The sequence below is a fragment of the Embiotoca jacksoni genome, unplaced genomic scaffold (genome assembly GCF_022577435.1).
Source record: "Embiotoca jacksoni isolate LCO1_2020_lvr unplaced genomic scaffold, fEmbJac1.0.p SCAF_15, whole genome shotgun sequence".
Taxonomy (NCBI): Eukaryota; Metazoa; Chordata; class Actinopteri; family Embiotocidae; genus Embiotoca; species Embiotoca jacksoni.
In genome coordinates, this window is record NW_027185285.1 from 1,589,371 (window position 1) to 1,601,692 (window position 12,322).

The 12,322-nt window shown below is 45.0% G+C and overlaps 1 protein-coding gene across 1 annotated transcript; it reads left to right on the plus strand.

The window, feature by feature from the left end:
- The first annotated feature begins 4,471 nt into the window (after positions 1-4,471).
- Positions 4,472-12,322, plus strand: lfng (LFNG O-fucosylpeptide 3-beta-N-acetylglucosaminyltransferase). Its single transcript, XM_069148729.1, has 8 exons — positions 4,472-4,999; positions 9,054-9,102; positions 9,309-9,411; positions 9,494-9,647; positions 9,757-9,842; positions 10,135-10,300; positions 10,409-10,494; positions 10,619-12,322. Exons 1-8 carry the CDS (start codon positions 4,613-4,615, stop codon positions 10,683-10,685), a joined length of 1,098 nt encoding a protein of 365 aa, XP_069004830.1. The 5' UTR covers positions 4,472-4,612; the 3' UTR covers positions 10,686-12,322.

The following is a 12,322-nucleotide window of genomic DNA, read 5'->3' on the forward strand; positions in this document are numbered from 1 at the left end:
CCCCCCCCCACACACACACACACACAAACAAACAAACAAACAAACACAAATCAACCAGTCCAGATAACAAAAAAGGAACTGGCCTGATCCAGAAGTGGTAACAGCTCTTTTGCACTTAACATCTTCCTGTTTGTTCCTATTCTACAATATAACTCGAGTCATTTTCACTGACGCTGTCACCACTAACCCCGCAAGTCTGTAGCCAGCCAGAGAAATGACACAATGTGTGTAACACCCACATAACAGTGTTGGAGTGAAACCTCAGCAGTTTCCCACCGGAGCCTCCCTCCACTCTGCCGGCTGTACCGTGAGAGTCTGACACATCAGACTGCCCTGTCATTTCCACAGTATCAGATCCCACAGCCCCATTCTTCCACCATAATACGCACACAGATCGTATCTCCGCACCTCTTCATGTGCCAGAAGATAAAGCCCCCCCCCCCCCACCCTAACACTGGGGAGACAACAAGAAGGAAACCATGCCAGTACCCCTTATCATTCATAATTTGGGCTGTCCCACTAAATGCAGTTCTGTTCAGAGCCACGGTTGTGAGGCTGAAGACCAGACAAGACAAGACTAAGAGTCCTCACAATTCAATGTCTTGATCATTTGATGTTCCCAGAATAACGAGAGCTGGCACAAAGACGGAGTGCTGGGAAGCATTAGGCTGACAGAGTGGAAGTAGGGCAGGAACAAGGGGTGACGAGCAGGTCTGAACAGTTATGCAAATAGCTGGTGTATGAAAAGGAGAGTGAAAAAAGGGAACAAAATATGACGGGGCAAGAGGGGGAACACTTTTAAAATAGGACAACGGCCACCAGCCGTGAGTTTCCTGCTTTCATTGGATCTGCAAAGACTTTCGCCTCTGCGGCAATAAAAAATGTCCCTCAGCTCAGAGCGCTGAGCTTATTTATTTATCCAAGAAATACAAAGTAAACTCCGGTGCTACTGATACAGCCTCCAAAAAAGAAGAAAAAAAAAATCATCTCTCTGATAATCTTACATGGTGGCAAACAAACTCTTTACTCTATCCTGCAATTGTAAAGACAAACAAACCAGATTATTCACGCCGCCTCTGCAGTGCCTCACACTTGATATTTTTAAATGAGAAAGCCTCTGATGAGGGGAGACAACAAACAATTAAAAAGTCAATCAAAGTCCATCATCAATGACTCCAGAGTTGTTGTTTTTGTGGTGATGGAGTGAAGAAGCTACAGGCTACATTTGTGTCAACAGAAAAGAGCTTTTTCTCAGACGTACAACCTCGTACCTCCTCAAATGTACACTATGATATGGAAGTAACTGGACAGCTTTTAGAGGTCCCTCGAGTTTATTGAGCTCTGAGTAGAAAAATAGACCTGAAAGGTCTCCAGTGAACATCTCGTTTCCAGCAACAATAAGCGGTTTTGTACTGTGTAGTCGAGGACTGGTCATCACAAAAGGTGATCTGATTTTAGGCCTTTTTGAACTAATGCAGTAGATTTGTAATTGGAACAATCCCTCACTTCAAACGTTAGAACGCAGGAATCAAATCTGAGGACACATTTTTCTTTCCTTGGACAGTAAATTAAAGTTATTTCTGTTCAGATCTGAAAAACTGCATCAAACTTGACAGAAAAGAAACATTTTACATGTATTGTAACATATTTGGTGCATTTTCATGATTGAGCTCAAATACTTTTAATCAAGTGCCATCTTATGTGCAAGACTTTTATGTTAAGAATTGAATATTTCTTTCAGTAAAGTCCCTCAGTACTTCTCCCATAGTATGACACTATTAAATGCTAATACTTTTCCCTCATAAGGAGTGGGTTTTACGCCCCCGTTTTACCGGTTCATTGTGTTTACTTTTGGGAACTCTCAGTGCAGATCAATAAAAATGGGTCGTATTTATGGGGTCGTCTCAGGAGCAGCTGGAGCGATCTCAGCCGTGGTCCTCGGAGAGTTTCCTCTAAAGTTGCATTAGGAGGGGAACCGAAGCCAAGTTCTGAGGAGGACGCCCGGTCCCCCGGCTCTCACTTCTGGTGCGACCTGTAATCCCATCAGAGATAATGTGTCCACGATGGGAAAATAAACAGAGCCGAAGACTGATCCCGCCGCTCGGCTCTCATTGCTGATCCTCAGAGGGTCGTTCGGGTAGTCTTGTTCCATTTGTATTTTTTTTTTATTTTTTTATAGCCCCTTGTTCTTGCTCAGACAGAGGTGTTCTACACTAATCTTCATCGTAGTGTTATCATTAAAAAAAAAGCCACAACTCTTCTTTACTTTTAACTGTGAAACGGTGCAACCTGGGAAGTCTGCTGATGTCTATTAAATACTTTAAAATGTCTTTAAATCATTTAAATCAAGTTTTTATACTAAATAGCAGAACTTTAGAGTTCATTTATTCCACTAAGCTCCTATTTTACGGTGCAGTTACTGTATTTTTTGCATTTCATTTCATTTAAACTTAATGCGACCCAATGAAAGACTGAGATATGGATGTGAGTTTTTTAAGGAAGCAATGAGGGGAAATATGTCTTAAAGAAGATGTTCCAAGATTCTTGCTTTAGTGTCTGGCAGATCTGGGACTCAGACATCTGACCTCCAACAGAAGCATCTTGGATTATAATGTGAAAGACAGGAATTTAATTATTCACTAATAAACAAAAGCTTCAAAAAGCAGAAACATTCAGGGAACCATCCAGAGGAATGTTAAACAGACTTGACATGTAAAATAAATGGAAACATTGTGAGCTGCGAGGAAAGATGTGGCTTTGAGCTAATGTCTTCCATGTTGTGTGTGTGTGTGTGTGTCGTTTTTCAACGCTCTGGATCTATACACACTGCGCAGAGGATCCAGTTAAAGCTGACAGAGCTGAGTGTGCACATGTGTTTTCAGGTTTTGTGGTATTAGCAGATAAAAAGAGATGCTCAGTGCTGTAATTATGTCTTCTGGGGGGTTGTGGGATGGTGCGACACTCTGGTCACAGTTCATACAGGGATTCCTTTACCTGCTGTGTCTGTATTATATTCAGTCATCTTTGTAAAACTATAAATAGCAGCCTTTTAAGTTTTGCCATCAGAGCTCAGATCCCCCAGCATGCCCATACGATCGGAGGGAAAATCAAGCACATCGTGGTGTTTATTTGTGGGTTTGTGGGCACTGTGGCGAGGAAGTGGGCTCCTCTGAAGAAACTGGAAGTAATCTCACTGGTATTCAGCCGTAATTTCAGACGTGGAGGTCAAAGAAACGATGGAGCTGTGGAGTGATTTCAAAAGGGAGAAGAAAGCTCGTCAGAGGAGTTAGCAGAAAGGCTAAAATGAACTGTGCAGGGAGGGGGAGTCTGGAGCTAAGACAACTGGAAAGTGTTACTCTTTCTGCCATTTTTACAACTGACTTTTTTTTTTCAGAAATCCAAAGGATAGAAAACAGTTTCCGAGCTTGGACGAATGCCCTGCAAACCCAGCAGAAAGAGGAGGCTGACTGACAAAGAATGAAGGCCACAGAGACAACCCCTTCAGCCTGGTGTCTTATACATGCTTTTTTTTTTTATTATTTTTTTTTTTTTTAATGCCTGTCTGTGCTCACTTTTTTAAAGCTGGAGAAAAGACCTTGTCAGGAGAAACAAAGCAGAGAGCTAACTTATGTGCTGCATTTCCTGGAATTAAAAAGGAAAAAAAAAAACACCTGCAGTGGAAAATAAGGTTTTCTTGTGCAAATTCTTTGGAAAGACACATTTCTGGTGCCGCTGCAACTGCAAATAAAAACAGCAGAGTTGACTAGGGGAGCCAGATTTGTTGGAAATCTGTGTCCAACATATCGTTTAAGTTCTCTGATCGACCAGACATTTGTTTGATACTAAAACTGTGTAAATCTGTTGGTTGCTGGGAGTCGCGGTTATTGAGTCTCCCCCAACTGCATGTGGGTCTAAATGGAGTTCTTTTGGTCAGCGTCCCAGCGCCAGACGGCACTCAGCTGTGAGAGCCAGAATTTGAATAACAAGTGTTCGGGAATGGCCAACTGTTTAGTCCTCACAAGGTCAGCCAGGGAACAATGGAGCCTGTTTGTCTGGTGAAACACCCGGCTCGCACTCAGCTGACTTCAAATAGCTTCACCTCGACAAAACAAAGGAATAAAGTCTGATCTCAGATGCAGGTCAGGAGAAGGAACCTGTGATGAGTCACACAGTTGAGGGAGGGGGGGGGGGGGGTGATGCAAAATTCTCCTCCAGGTGTAGGTTGAAACACCTTTCCTCGTGACCACCTGCAGTTGTGTTTTCCCTGGGTCAAATGTTTACTTATATTATCTGTAACTGAACTCTGCAAGTGACACGCACGCACAAACGCACGCACAGAGCTAACCACGCCCCTTTGCTGTATCACTGCGCTGCGTGCTCAATTTAAGGACATCCCAGGGGGCGTGGCCAGTGTGGAAGCTTATATATCTCCCCTGATGACAAACGCCTCATTTGCTCTTCAACTATGCACCCTGACGGACCCTACGTTTATCATTTTGTGTTTTGTTAAGAAAAAAAACAAAAAAAACAAAAAAAAAAAACTACCATATGGACTTTGCATTCGAATTTCGTTGCGCCGCTTCATAGTTTTTAGTCGCGTTAAGTTTTCATCATGTTGAAGAATAATGGGAAGAAGACGGCGATCTCAGTGGGCTGCACGGCATGCCTCAGCCTGCTGCTGCTGCTGGTGGCTGTGCAGCATCACCGGGTTCAGGTGGTCGAGCGGACGGACGGAGAGGACACCGGGACGCGCTCGGCTCTCCAGGAGCGCGCGCAGCTCGGGAGCGCGGCGGATAAGAAAGGATTCTCGGCGTACCTCACCAAGCTGACCCGCGGACGGAGGGAAGTGGAGAAGCCCCCGCGCTCCTCCGCTGACCCGCCTCCAGCTGAGGACATCAGCGCCGATGACATCTTCATCGCTGTGAAGACCACCAAGAAGTTCCACCGGTCCAGGCTGAATCTGCTCCTGGACACATGGATCTCCAGAAACGTGCCACAGGTAAAAGGAAAAAAAAAAAAGCCAAATGAATTCGTGACGTCTGTCGTAATTTATTCATTCAGCAAGCATCATCAATTCATTATCATGTTCGGGGATTGCAAGCTGAAAAATCAAGCTTTTAGGACATTATTAGTTTGTTTGCATCATTGTTACTGAGCCTGTGCTGCAGAGCTGAACAATTAGCCAGAGTCCACATGCAGGTGATGGCTGTTTACAGTTCGGTATTGTTCCCCTCGATGACACACTGAAACAGCCTCACAACCCCTGTTAACCCTGCTGAATTTCCTCGGCTCTGTCACTTTTTATTCTCCTCTGAGTGATGTCCCTGAGAACGCAGCTAGGGAGCAGTTTCAGGACTCCCTCTTCTCCCCTTTTTCAACCCCCCTCTCTCCCCACTCTCTATTATCCCTCCTCTTTTTGGGTGTCCCTGTGAATGCCCCCGGTGCAATGGATGCTTCACAGCCCCGACTCCAGCGCTGTCCCCCTTCCAGGACTAACAAAGCGTCTTTCTGAAGGGGGAAGAAAAGCTTTCCCAGCCCCTCGTCTCCCCTCTCTCTCCATGGGAACTGAGTCTGGGTCAAGCTCGCCGGAGGGATGGGAAAACGGGGGGCTTCGTTAAGGGGATGCCTGGGACAAAGGGGTGCATCTATAGGCACGTTTATGCTGGGAAGTAGCACGCTGGGTATGAAAATGTGTCCCTGAGAACCGAGCTCCTTTTAGAGGGTGCACAAAGACTCGGCTATGTGGAGAAAGCAGTGGATCGTCAAAATGATTTTATACTGCACTTAGAGGTGTCACATGGGCTCTTGCAAAAGTCTCTTTAATTTGCCTCAGGCACCGTCATACACTGGTTTTCACTTTTTTTTTTTTTTTTTTTTTTTTTTTTTAAAATCTCTTTCATCTCAAGCAGCAGTAAAGTTTGGGAAGTGGTTTCTCCTCTCTAGATGTGTTTGATGTCAGGAATTGTGATAATAACAGGCTGTCTCCATCACTTAGCCCTCAAGCAATGATCAGAAAGAGGTACCTGCATGACTCGCATTAATAACCAAGCCGTGTGCCACAACACCTGCTTCTATGCGAGTTTTTGTTTTTGTGCTAATTGGTTGCGATGACTGTAGTGGATGATGTTAGTTAACCCATCGAACAGCGTTAACAGCAGGGCTGATGGGCAGGCATCTGGTGGGTGGCTGCGAAGACAGAAAAGGGGACAGACTGAGCACTACAATGCGAAAGGGAGTTCCAGGAGGAAGGGTGCCAGGTGGTCAGGGGGAGTCAGAACAAAGGACGGCCCTAATGCCAGCCATATGATGCTCCCGAGTTCCCACCGTGTGCATATGACCGTCCTTCATGCTCAGGTTTGATTCTCACGCTCAGCTTATGAACATCTGTGGAGTTTGGATCACTTTTATGGCTGCAGACACACAAGGGGCAAAAAAAAATATCATCCCTGTAAAAAGCAAGCTGACTTAAGAAAACAAACAAATTTCCATCTGTCTTGGATTTCTTTAGTTGTATGCAGATGGAGTTACTATCTGCTGCTGTTTATTTGAGCGCAGGGTGAGGGTAGATTATCTATGATAGCTGTGTTGTCACAATAGTGCCCCGGGCCTTCTCAATCTTTGAGCCCATTCACTGCAGAAATAGCACTTTTTGTAAATCCAGCCAGTTGATTTAGCCAATAAATTCCAAATCTGATTTATTCGAGTTGATGTTTTTGAAACTGAAAGTCCCCTTAAGCATCAAAGACTGCGAGTTAAAAATTTGAATAAAGTTAAATAGGCCTCGACCGCCTGCTTCTTCTTCTCCCTTTCCTGGACTGATTTGTAAAACTGGCACGTAGAAGCTGCTTTTATCGGAGAGTAAATTCATTTTCTAGTGCCCAGACAGCTGGCACTGTCATCTTCATGGTGCTATGCCATGCATTCCTCTGTTAAGAGTCCCATAATTAGCCAGCACTCAAACAAAGAGTGCTTTTTAGCACTTTATAAAAAAAAAAAAAAAAAAAACACTTGGCGCTGCAGTTGAGTTAATGAAATGGCTTAAGTATGAAGTTGTAGAGTACAAGTGGTCCGAAAAAGGGCGAGTTTCATTCTGGAGGAATTGCTGCCTGTTGATTTAGACATGAAGTTTTGCACAGAAACAAAGATTTCATTACTTTATCACTGCGTGCCTGCTGCATTGATTGTAGGGCTCCTGTGAGCTGTTTCACAAATCATTTGTCTGGACAAAAAGTGCTGAAATTCTTTGAATGTCTTGGACAGAGGGGGGAAGGAGTCGGGGTGGAGGTGGCTGATGGAAAGAAGGGAGCCCTTCCTTCCTGCGGAGCTGGAGACAGCCAGCCAGGCACCGTTCTCAGCTCAGACAGGGCCGTGCCAGGCCTTCCTGTGGTCTGGAGCCCCCCCGTCCCCCCGCCCCGTTCTCATCTCCTTTACCCCGAGCCCTCCTGCCTCTTATCTCCGCTTCACACATTTCTTCCTCTTTTATTGATTTCATTTTTTCTTTGTATGAATTATGAATTCCATGAAAGTAACTGTTCATTTTTTTGTTGTTTTGTTTTGTTTCACTTAAGAAACAATGACAGAAGAAAAAAGCGTTCCCGCGAGGTTTCTCTTTAGTTAACTCCTACAGCTGTATGCAAATGCTGGCAAACATATTCAGAATTTACCCAGTGGAGAATTTACCCAGCATGAAAACTCACAGCATTGTTCTATTGAAGAGGCTCCGGGCTGTGTACGTGGCCTGGAGGGGGTGGAGGGTGAGAGGGTGGGGATGGGGGGGGAGGAGGAGGGGGGGTGAATGGCCACACACGGTTTTCGATTTACTAATCAGCAGCGAGATTCCTCCTCCCCCCCCCCCCCCCCTCTCCTCCCTGTCAGTACCCTGGCAGCTCGGGCAGCTGCCTCAGTGATTAGGCCGTCTATTCAGCGGGCTTTAAAGCAAACAGTGCCAGCCTCTGATCCCCTCACCAATGAAACCACCACCCCTTCCTTACACAAATACAGGCTCAAGGCTTCAGCATCGCAGCAACATCTGCTCAGAATTTGTTCCACAAACGAAACAAAGCGGCCTCGTTTTGTTTGTGGGGGGGGAAAAAAAAAAGAAGCAAACTTGAGCGACGCGTCCTTTTAATTCTGCAGCGGCCCCCGTTTATAGATGCAGATCACACGCTCTCCGCAGATGCTCGGCAGCAGGGTAGACGGCTCGCAGCAACGAGGGTTATGGACGAGACAAAGTGCTCCGTCAGCGAGGGTGAAGGCACCACGACCTGGCGTGTACAGACACGTGGCGCAGATGAAGTAGCGTGATGTGCAGCAGGTGCTGCCTCACCTCAGGTGAAGAGTAAACAAGACCGCTGGCGGTTGGGAAGCCTCGGGCCGGCCGCCGTTTCATCATCACTTTTCACCAGCTTGCACCTGCTCTCCGTGTGCGTAGTCATAAAGAGAAGTCTAATCTCTCCCCGCTCCTTTTTAAAGAGTCTTCCTGTAAGATGCCCTTTGTTGTTAACTCCCTTTATGACTAATTGCTACATTCAACAAGCACCTGCAGTCTTGCGGTTTTATTTCTTCTGAGGACAAAGAGGGCCGAGAAGGTGGTTTATCACATCTGTGTTGACTCTTAACATTTTTTATTCCACTGTTTTAGCCGCATTAAAACATGCTGAAGCGCCGGCAGCAGGTCCGGCAGAGTGAAGGGGGCTCAGCCAGGGGATGTGATACATGAATGGGGTGTGTGAGTGGGAGGCGGACAGTCTGCCTCCTCCTTTGTTGGTTGTCTGGGATGCTTCGGGGCGGCTGCATAGTTGCCATGGCGAAAGTAAAACTCAGGACAAAAGGCTTTTATTGGAGCAGGGGGCTGTTTAACTCAATGTGTTTTCCACTGTGTAAAAAGCATGATGATTGATGCTAATCACACCGGCTGGATGCAGAGGGACTTTGGACGCACTGTTTGAATTTGATCGTGTGATCACTCCACATGATCAGTCGACGCGGTTTTGATTTAGTGGCTTTGACGACCAAGTCGACTTAACTGTGATTTCCCCTTTGTTTGTTTACAGACGTACATCTTCACAGACGGAGAAGATGAAGAGCTAAAAAAGAAAATTGGTACGTTTTTATGAGGGGGGTTATGTGGGGAACAGAGATGCACTTTGTTGTTGAGAAAGTTGCCGGCAGAAGAAACCACATTATATTTAAAAGGCAATAAAGAAAATCATGCTACAAGCTTTTTCCCTGAATGATGGTACTAAAACGCAGAGCCTCCTTTATGATGCCAGCTTGTCCTATAATTCTTTCTTTTATTACCACCACAGGGAGTCATGCAGTCAACACCAACTGCTCTGCAGCTCATAGCCGACAAGCTCTGTCTTGCAAGATGGCGGTGGAATACGACAAGTTCATCGAGTCGGGGAAAAAGTAAGCGTCGCTTCGACTTTTTAAATTCCTCATTGATGCATCAGGCTGAATATCTAATAATTCTTCTTCTTCTTCTTCTTAGGTGGTTCTGTCACGTAGACGATGACAATTACGTGAATGTTCGGACTCTGGTGAAGCACCTGTCTCAGTACCCCCACACACAGGACATGTACATCGGTAAACCCAGTCTGGACCGGCCCATCGAGGCCACAGAGAGGCTGGGCGACAATAAGATGGTGTGTTGAAGGAGCTTGTTTTTACAACCATAACTTTCCAACATCAGACTTACTGGTTACTAGAAAGATAACAGGGAATCTAAACAAGCTTTTCTGCCTCTTCTTATAGAAGCCAGTCAACTTCTGGTTCGCTACCGGAGGAGCAGGTTTCTGTGTGAGTCGTGGTCTGGCACTGAAGATGAGCCCATGGGCCAGGTGAGATACTTTACAATAGTCAGTCAAAAATGCCTTTTTTGGACACATTCCTGATTGTTTTTCAAAATAAAAGCCTTGCTGTGCTTTCAGTATCGAGATTTAGTCGGTCTTTAATACAAGGCCGTGATGACAAAATCCTCTTAAATATGCAAAAGGTTTGAGGAAAATTCGCAGCTCATTACGACCTTTAACCTCTGTTCACACGGTGATGTGTGAAATGCTCCGAGAGGACGGTGTAACCTGCGGTAGGTGTGTCACATCAACACTGACCGGGTGTCTGGTTTCTTCTCAGTGGCGGTCACTTCATGAACACAGCGGAGAAGATCCGTCTGCCCGACGACTGCACCGTCGGCTACATCATCGAGTCGGTTCTGGGGGTCCCTCTGACCCGCAGCAACCTGTTCCACTCCCACCTGGAAAACCTGCAACAGGTGTCGAGATCCGAGATTCACAAACAGGTAGGTACACGCAGCATCCAGAATCCCTTCGTGACGTCAAAAAAAAAAATCAGCACCGAGACTTTTGTTTCTTTTCCGTGTTGTTCATGTTTTGGCTTTTTCTTCCAGATCACTCTCAGTTATGGGATGTTTGAAAACAAGAGCAATATTATCAATTTGAAAGGGGCTTTTCCTGTGGAGAATGATCCGTCAAGGTGAGAGATTGTTCTGCTCAGTTTACAAGGCACAGATTCAAACACACCTTCATATATTTATCCATAATCCATCAATGTAACTTTTTATTTTATGTCCCCCTCGCCCCCTCTCTCTGTCTTCCAGGTTCAAGTCTGTGCACTGTCTGCTGTACCCAGACACCCCGTGGTGTCCCCCCCAGGTTGCCTTTTAGGGCGACCGCTCCTTTCTCATCCTCGTCCCCGTCGTGCCTCGGTATCTGAAAGGCTCGCGGGGACCAGTGTTTGTATTTAGACCGCGCTGCTGCTGTATCGTTGCTACAGCGGCGCGTGGCCTTTAGTAGTTTTACTGGGCTGCTGTGCGGCCCGCCTCGGGATTATTCCTTCCTGTCTGAAACTTGGACCTCGTCCCATTACGCTTGGGCGCAGGACACCAGCTCTCGGCCGGAAGTCGCTTTTTCACCGTTGAGCTTTGCAGGCAATCATTTGAGCTTTGTAATGTATATTTTGCTTGTAAATGTATCTGCAATTCTCATAGAATGTATTGTCATATAGTCAAGCCTTTTGCCAGCTTTGCATTCACTTTTTTTTTTTTTTTTCGCTTGTAAAAATGCAAAGCCATTCAGGTCTATGTTTGTAGGCTTCGGGGCTTTCATCACATTTATTTGGCTTTTCCGGGCTTTTTTTTTTTTTTTAATTCTTTTGACTCAGATGACTCCGGACATTTGCTCTAACATGAAGATGGTGTTGTAGTTATTTTTTTATATATTTTTTTAAATGAACAGTGTTATTTCTTCCGCAAATTGAGCTGGCATTTGGCAGATTTCCAAATGCATCTTTTTTAGGTGACCAAATCTGAGGTATTTCAGGACAAAAGCACTTTTACTTTTTTTTTTTTTTTATTATATTTTCTCGGTGAGCCGACCTAGTTTACGTCCTTCCGTGACATGCCTCAGATTTGTGTCCAAACTAACAAAAACTAACCCCTCAAAATCTCAACATCCATTTGTTTTTATATATTTAATAACACTCCTTGCATTAGTTACAATCAGGGAAATGTAATGAGTGGAAGAGATTTTGATTCGGGGTTACAATCAGCTTTTGAATTGCTTTGAAATGTTTTTTTGTGTGTTTTTTTTGTCGTTTGAAAATTGCACAGCTGTGTTTCAAATGATCTGATGTTTGCTCCGCACCTCTGAAGGTACAACAGTAAAGATGAACCAGTTTAGATGAATGCCATTTGAAGAAGAGAACCCAAAATAGCAAAGAAAGAGCAATTTGAGTCTGAGGCATTGAAATAACAACTGTGTGTGTGTGTGTGTGTGTTTGTGTGTGTAACCTAAGCTGCAGTCTATAATAGTTTGCACAAAAGACTGACGAGCCTCACTGTTATTATCCACATCAATGTTTCTTATTTACACACAATACTGGCTGGTTACTGTTGAGGCCTGGGAGGTCAGAGCAACATCAGTGTTTCCACATGGAGGCGTTTGTCCCCCTCTGTGTCGTCTCTCACCCATATTGGGTTACACTATACATCTTGATTACAGTATTGTGTACTGTGCCTTTGTTTAAATAAGTAGTGATTGTATATACGTAGAATGTCATTTCCCTCCCTTCGTGGTTTACGTGCGCTTTTAATGAACCGGACATGTTTTTTTTGTTTTTTTGTACCGCTTTGAACTGTGCTAAATGACTGTGGTGTTTATTCTCCAGTATCTGGAGGGTTCGGACGGTTCATTCCCAATACTGGCTTCTCAGGGATTATGAGCTGATCCTGGTATTAACTACCATGGGACCCACGGTGGGACCTGAAACTGAATAAAAGTGCATAACCACTGAGAAACTTTTA

What these genes read in the sequence shown, in the direction of transcription:
- lfng (XM_069148729.1), top strand. Translation starts at nt 4,613, where the DNA reads ATGTTGAAGAATAATGGGAAGAAGACGGCGATCTCAGTGGGCTGCACG. An exon ending in AGAGCTAAAAAAGAAAATTG is followed by an intron (nt 9,103 to 9,308) that starts GTACGTTTTTAT and finishes TTACCACCACAG; the next exon opens with GGAGTCATGCAGTCAACACC. An exon ending in GGCTGGGCGACAATAAGATG is followed by an intron (nt 9,648 to 9,756) that starts GTGTGTTGAAGG and finishes CTCTTCTTATAG; the next exon opens with AAGCCAGTCAACTTCTGGTT.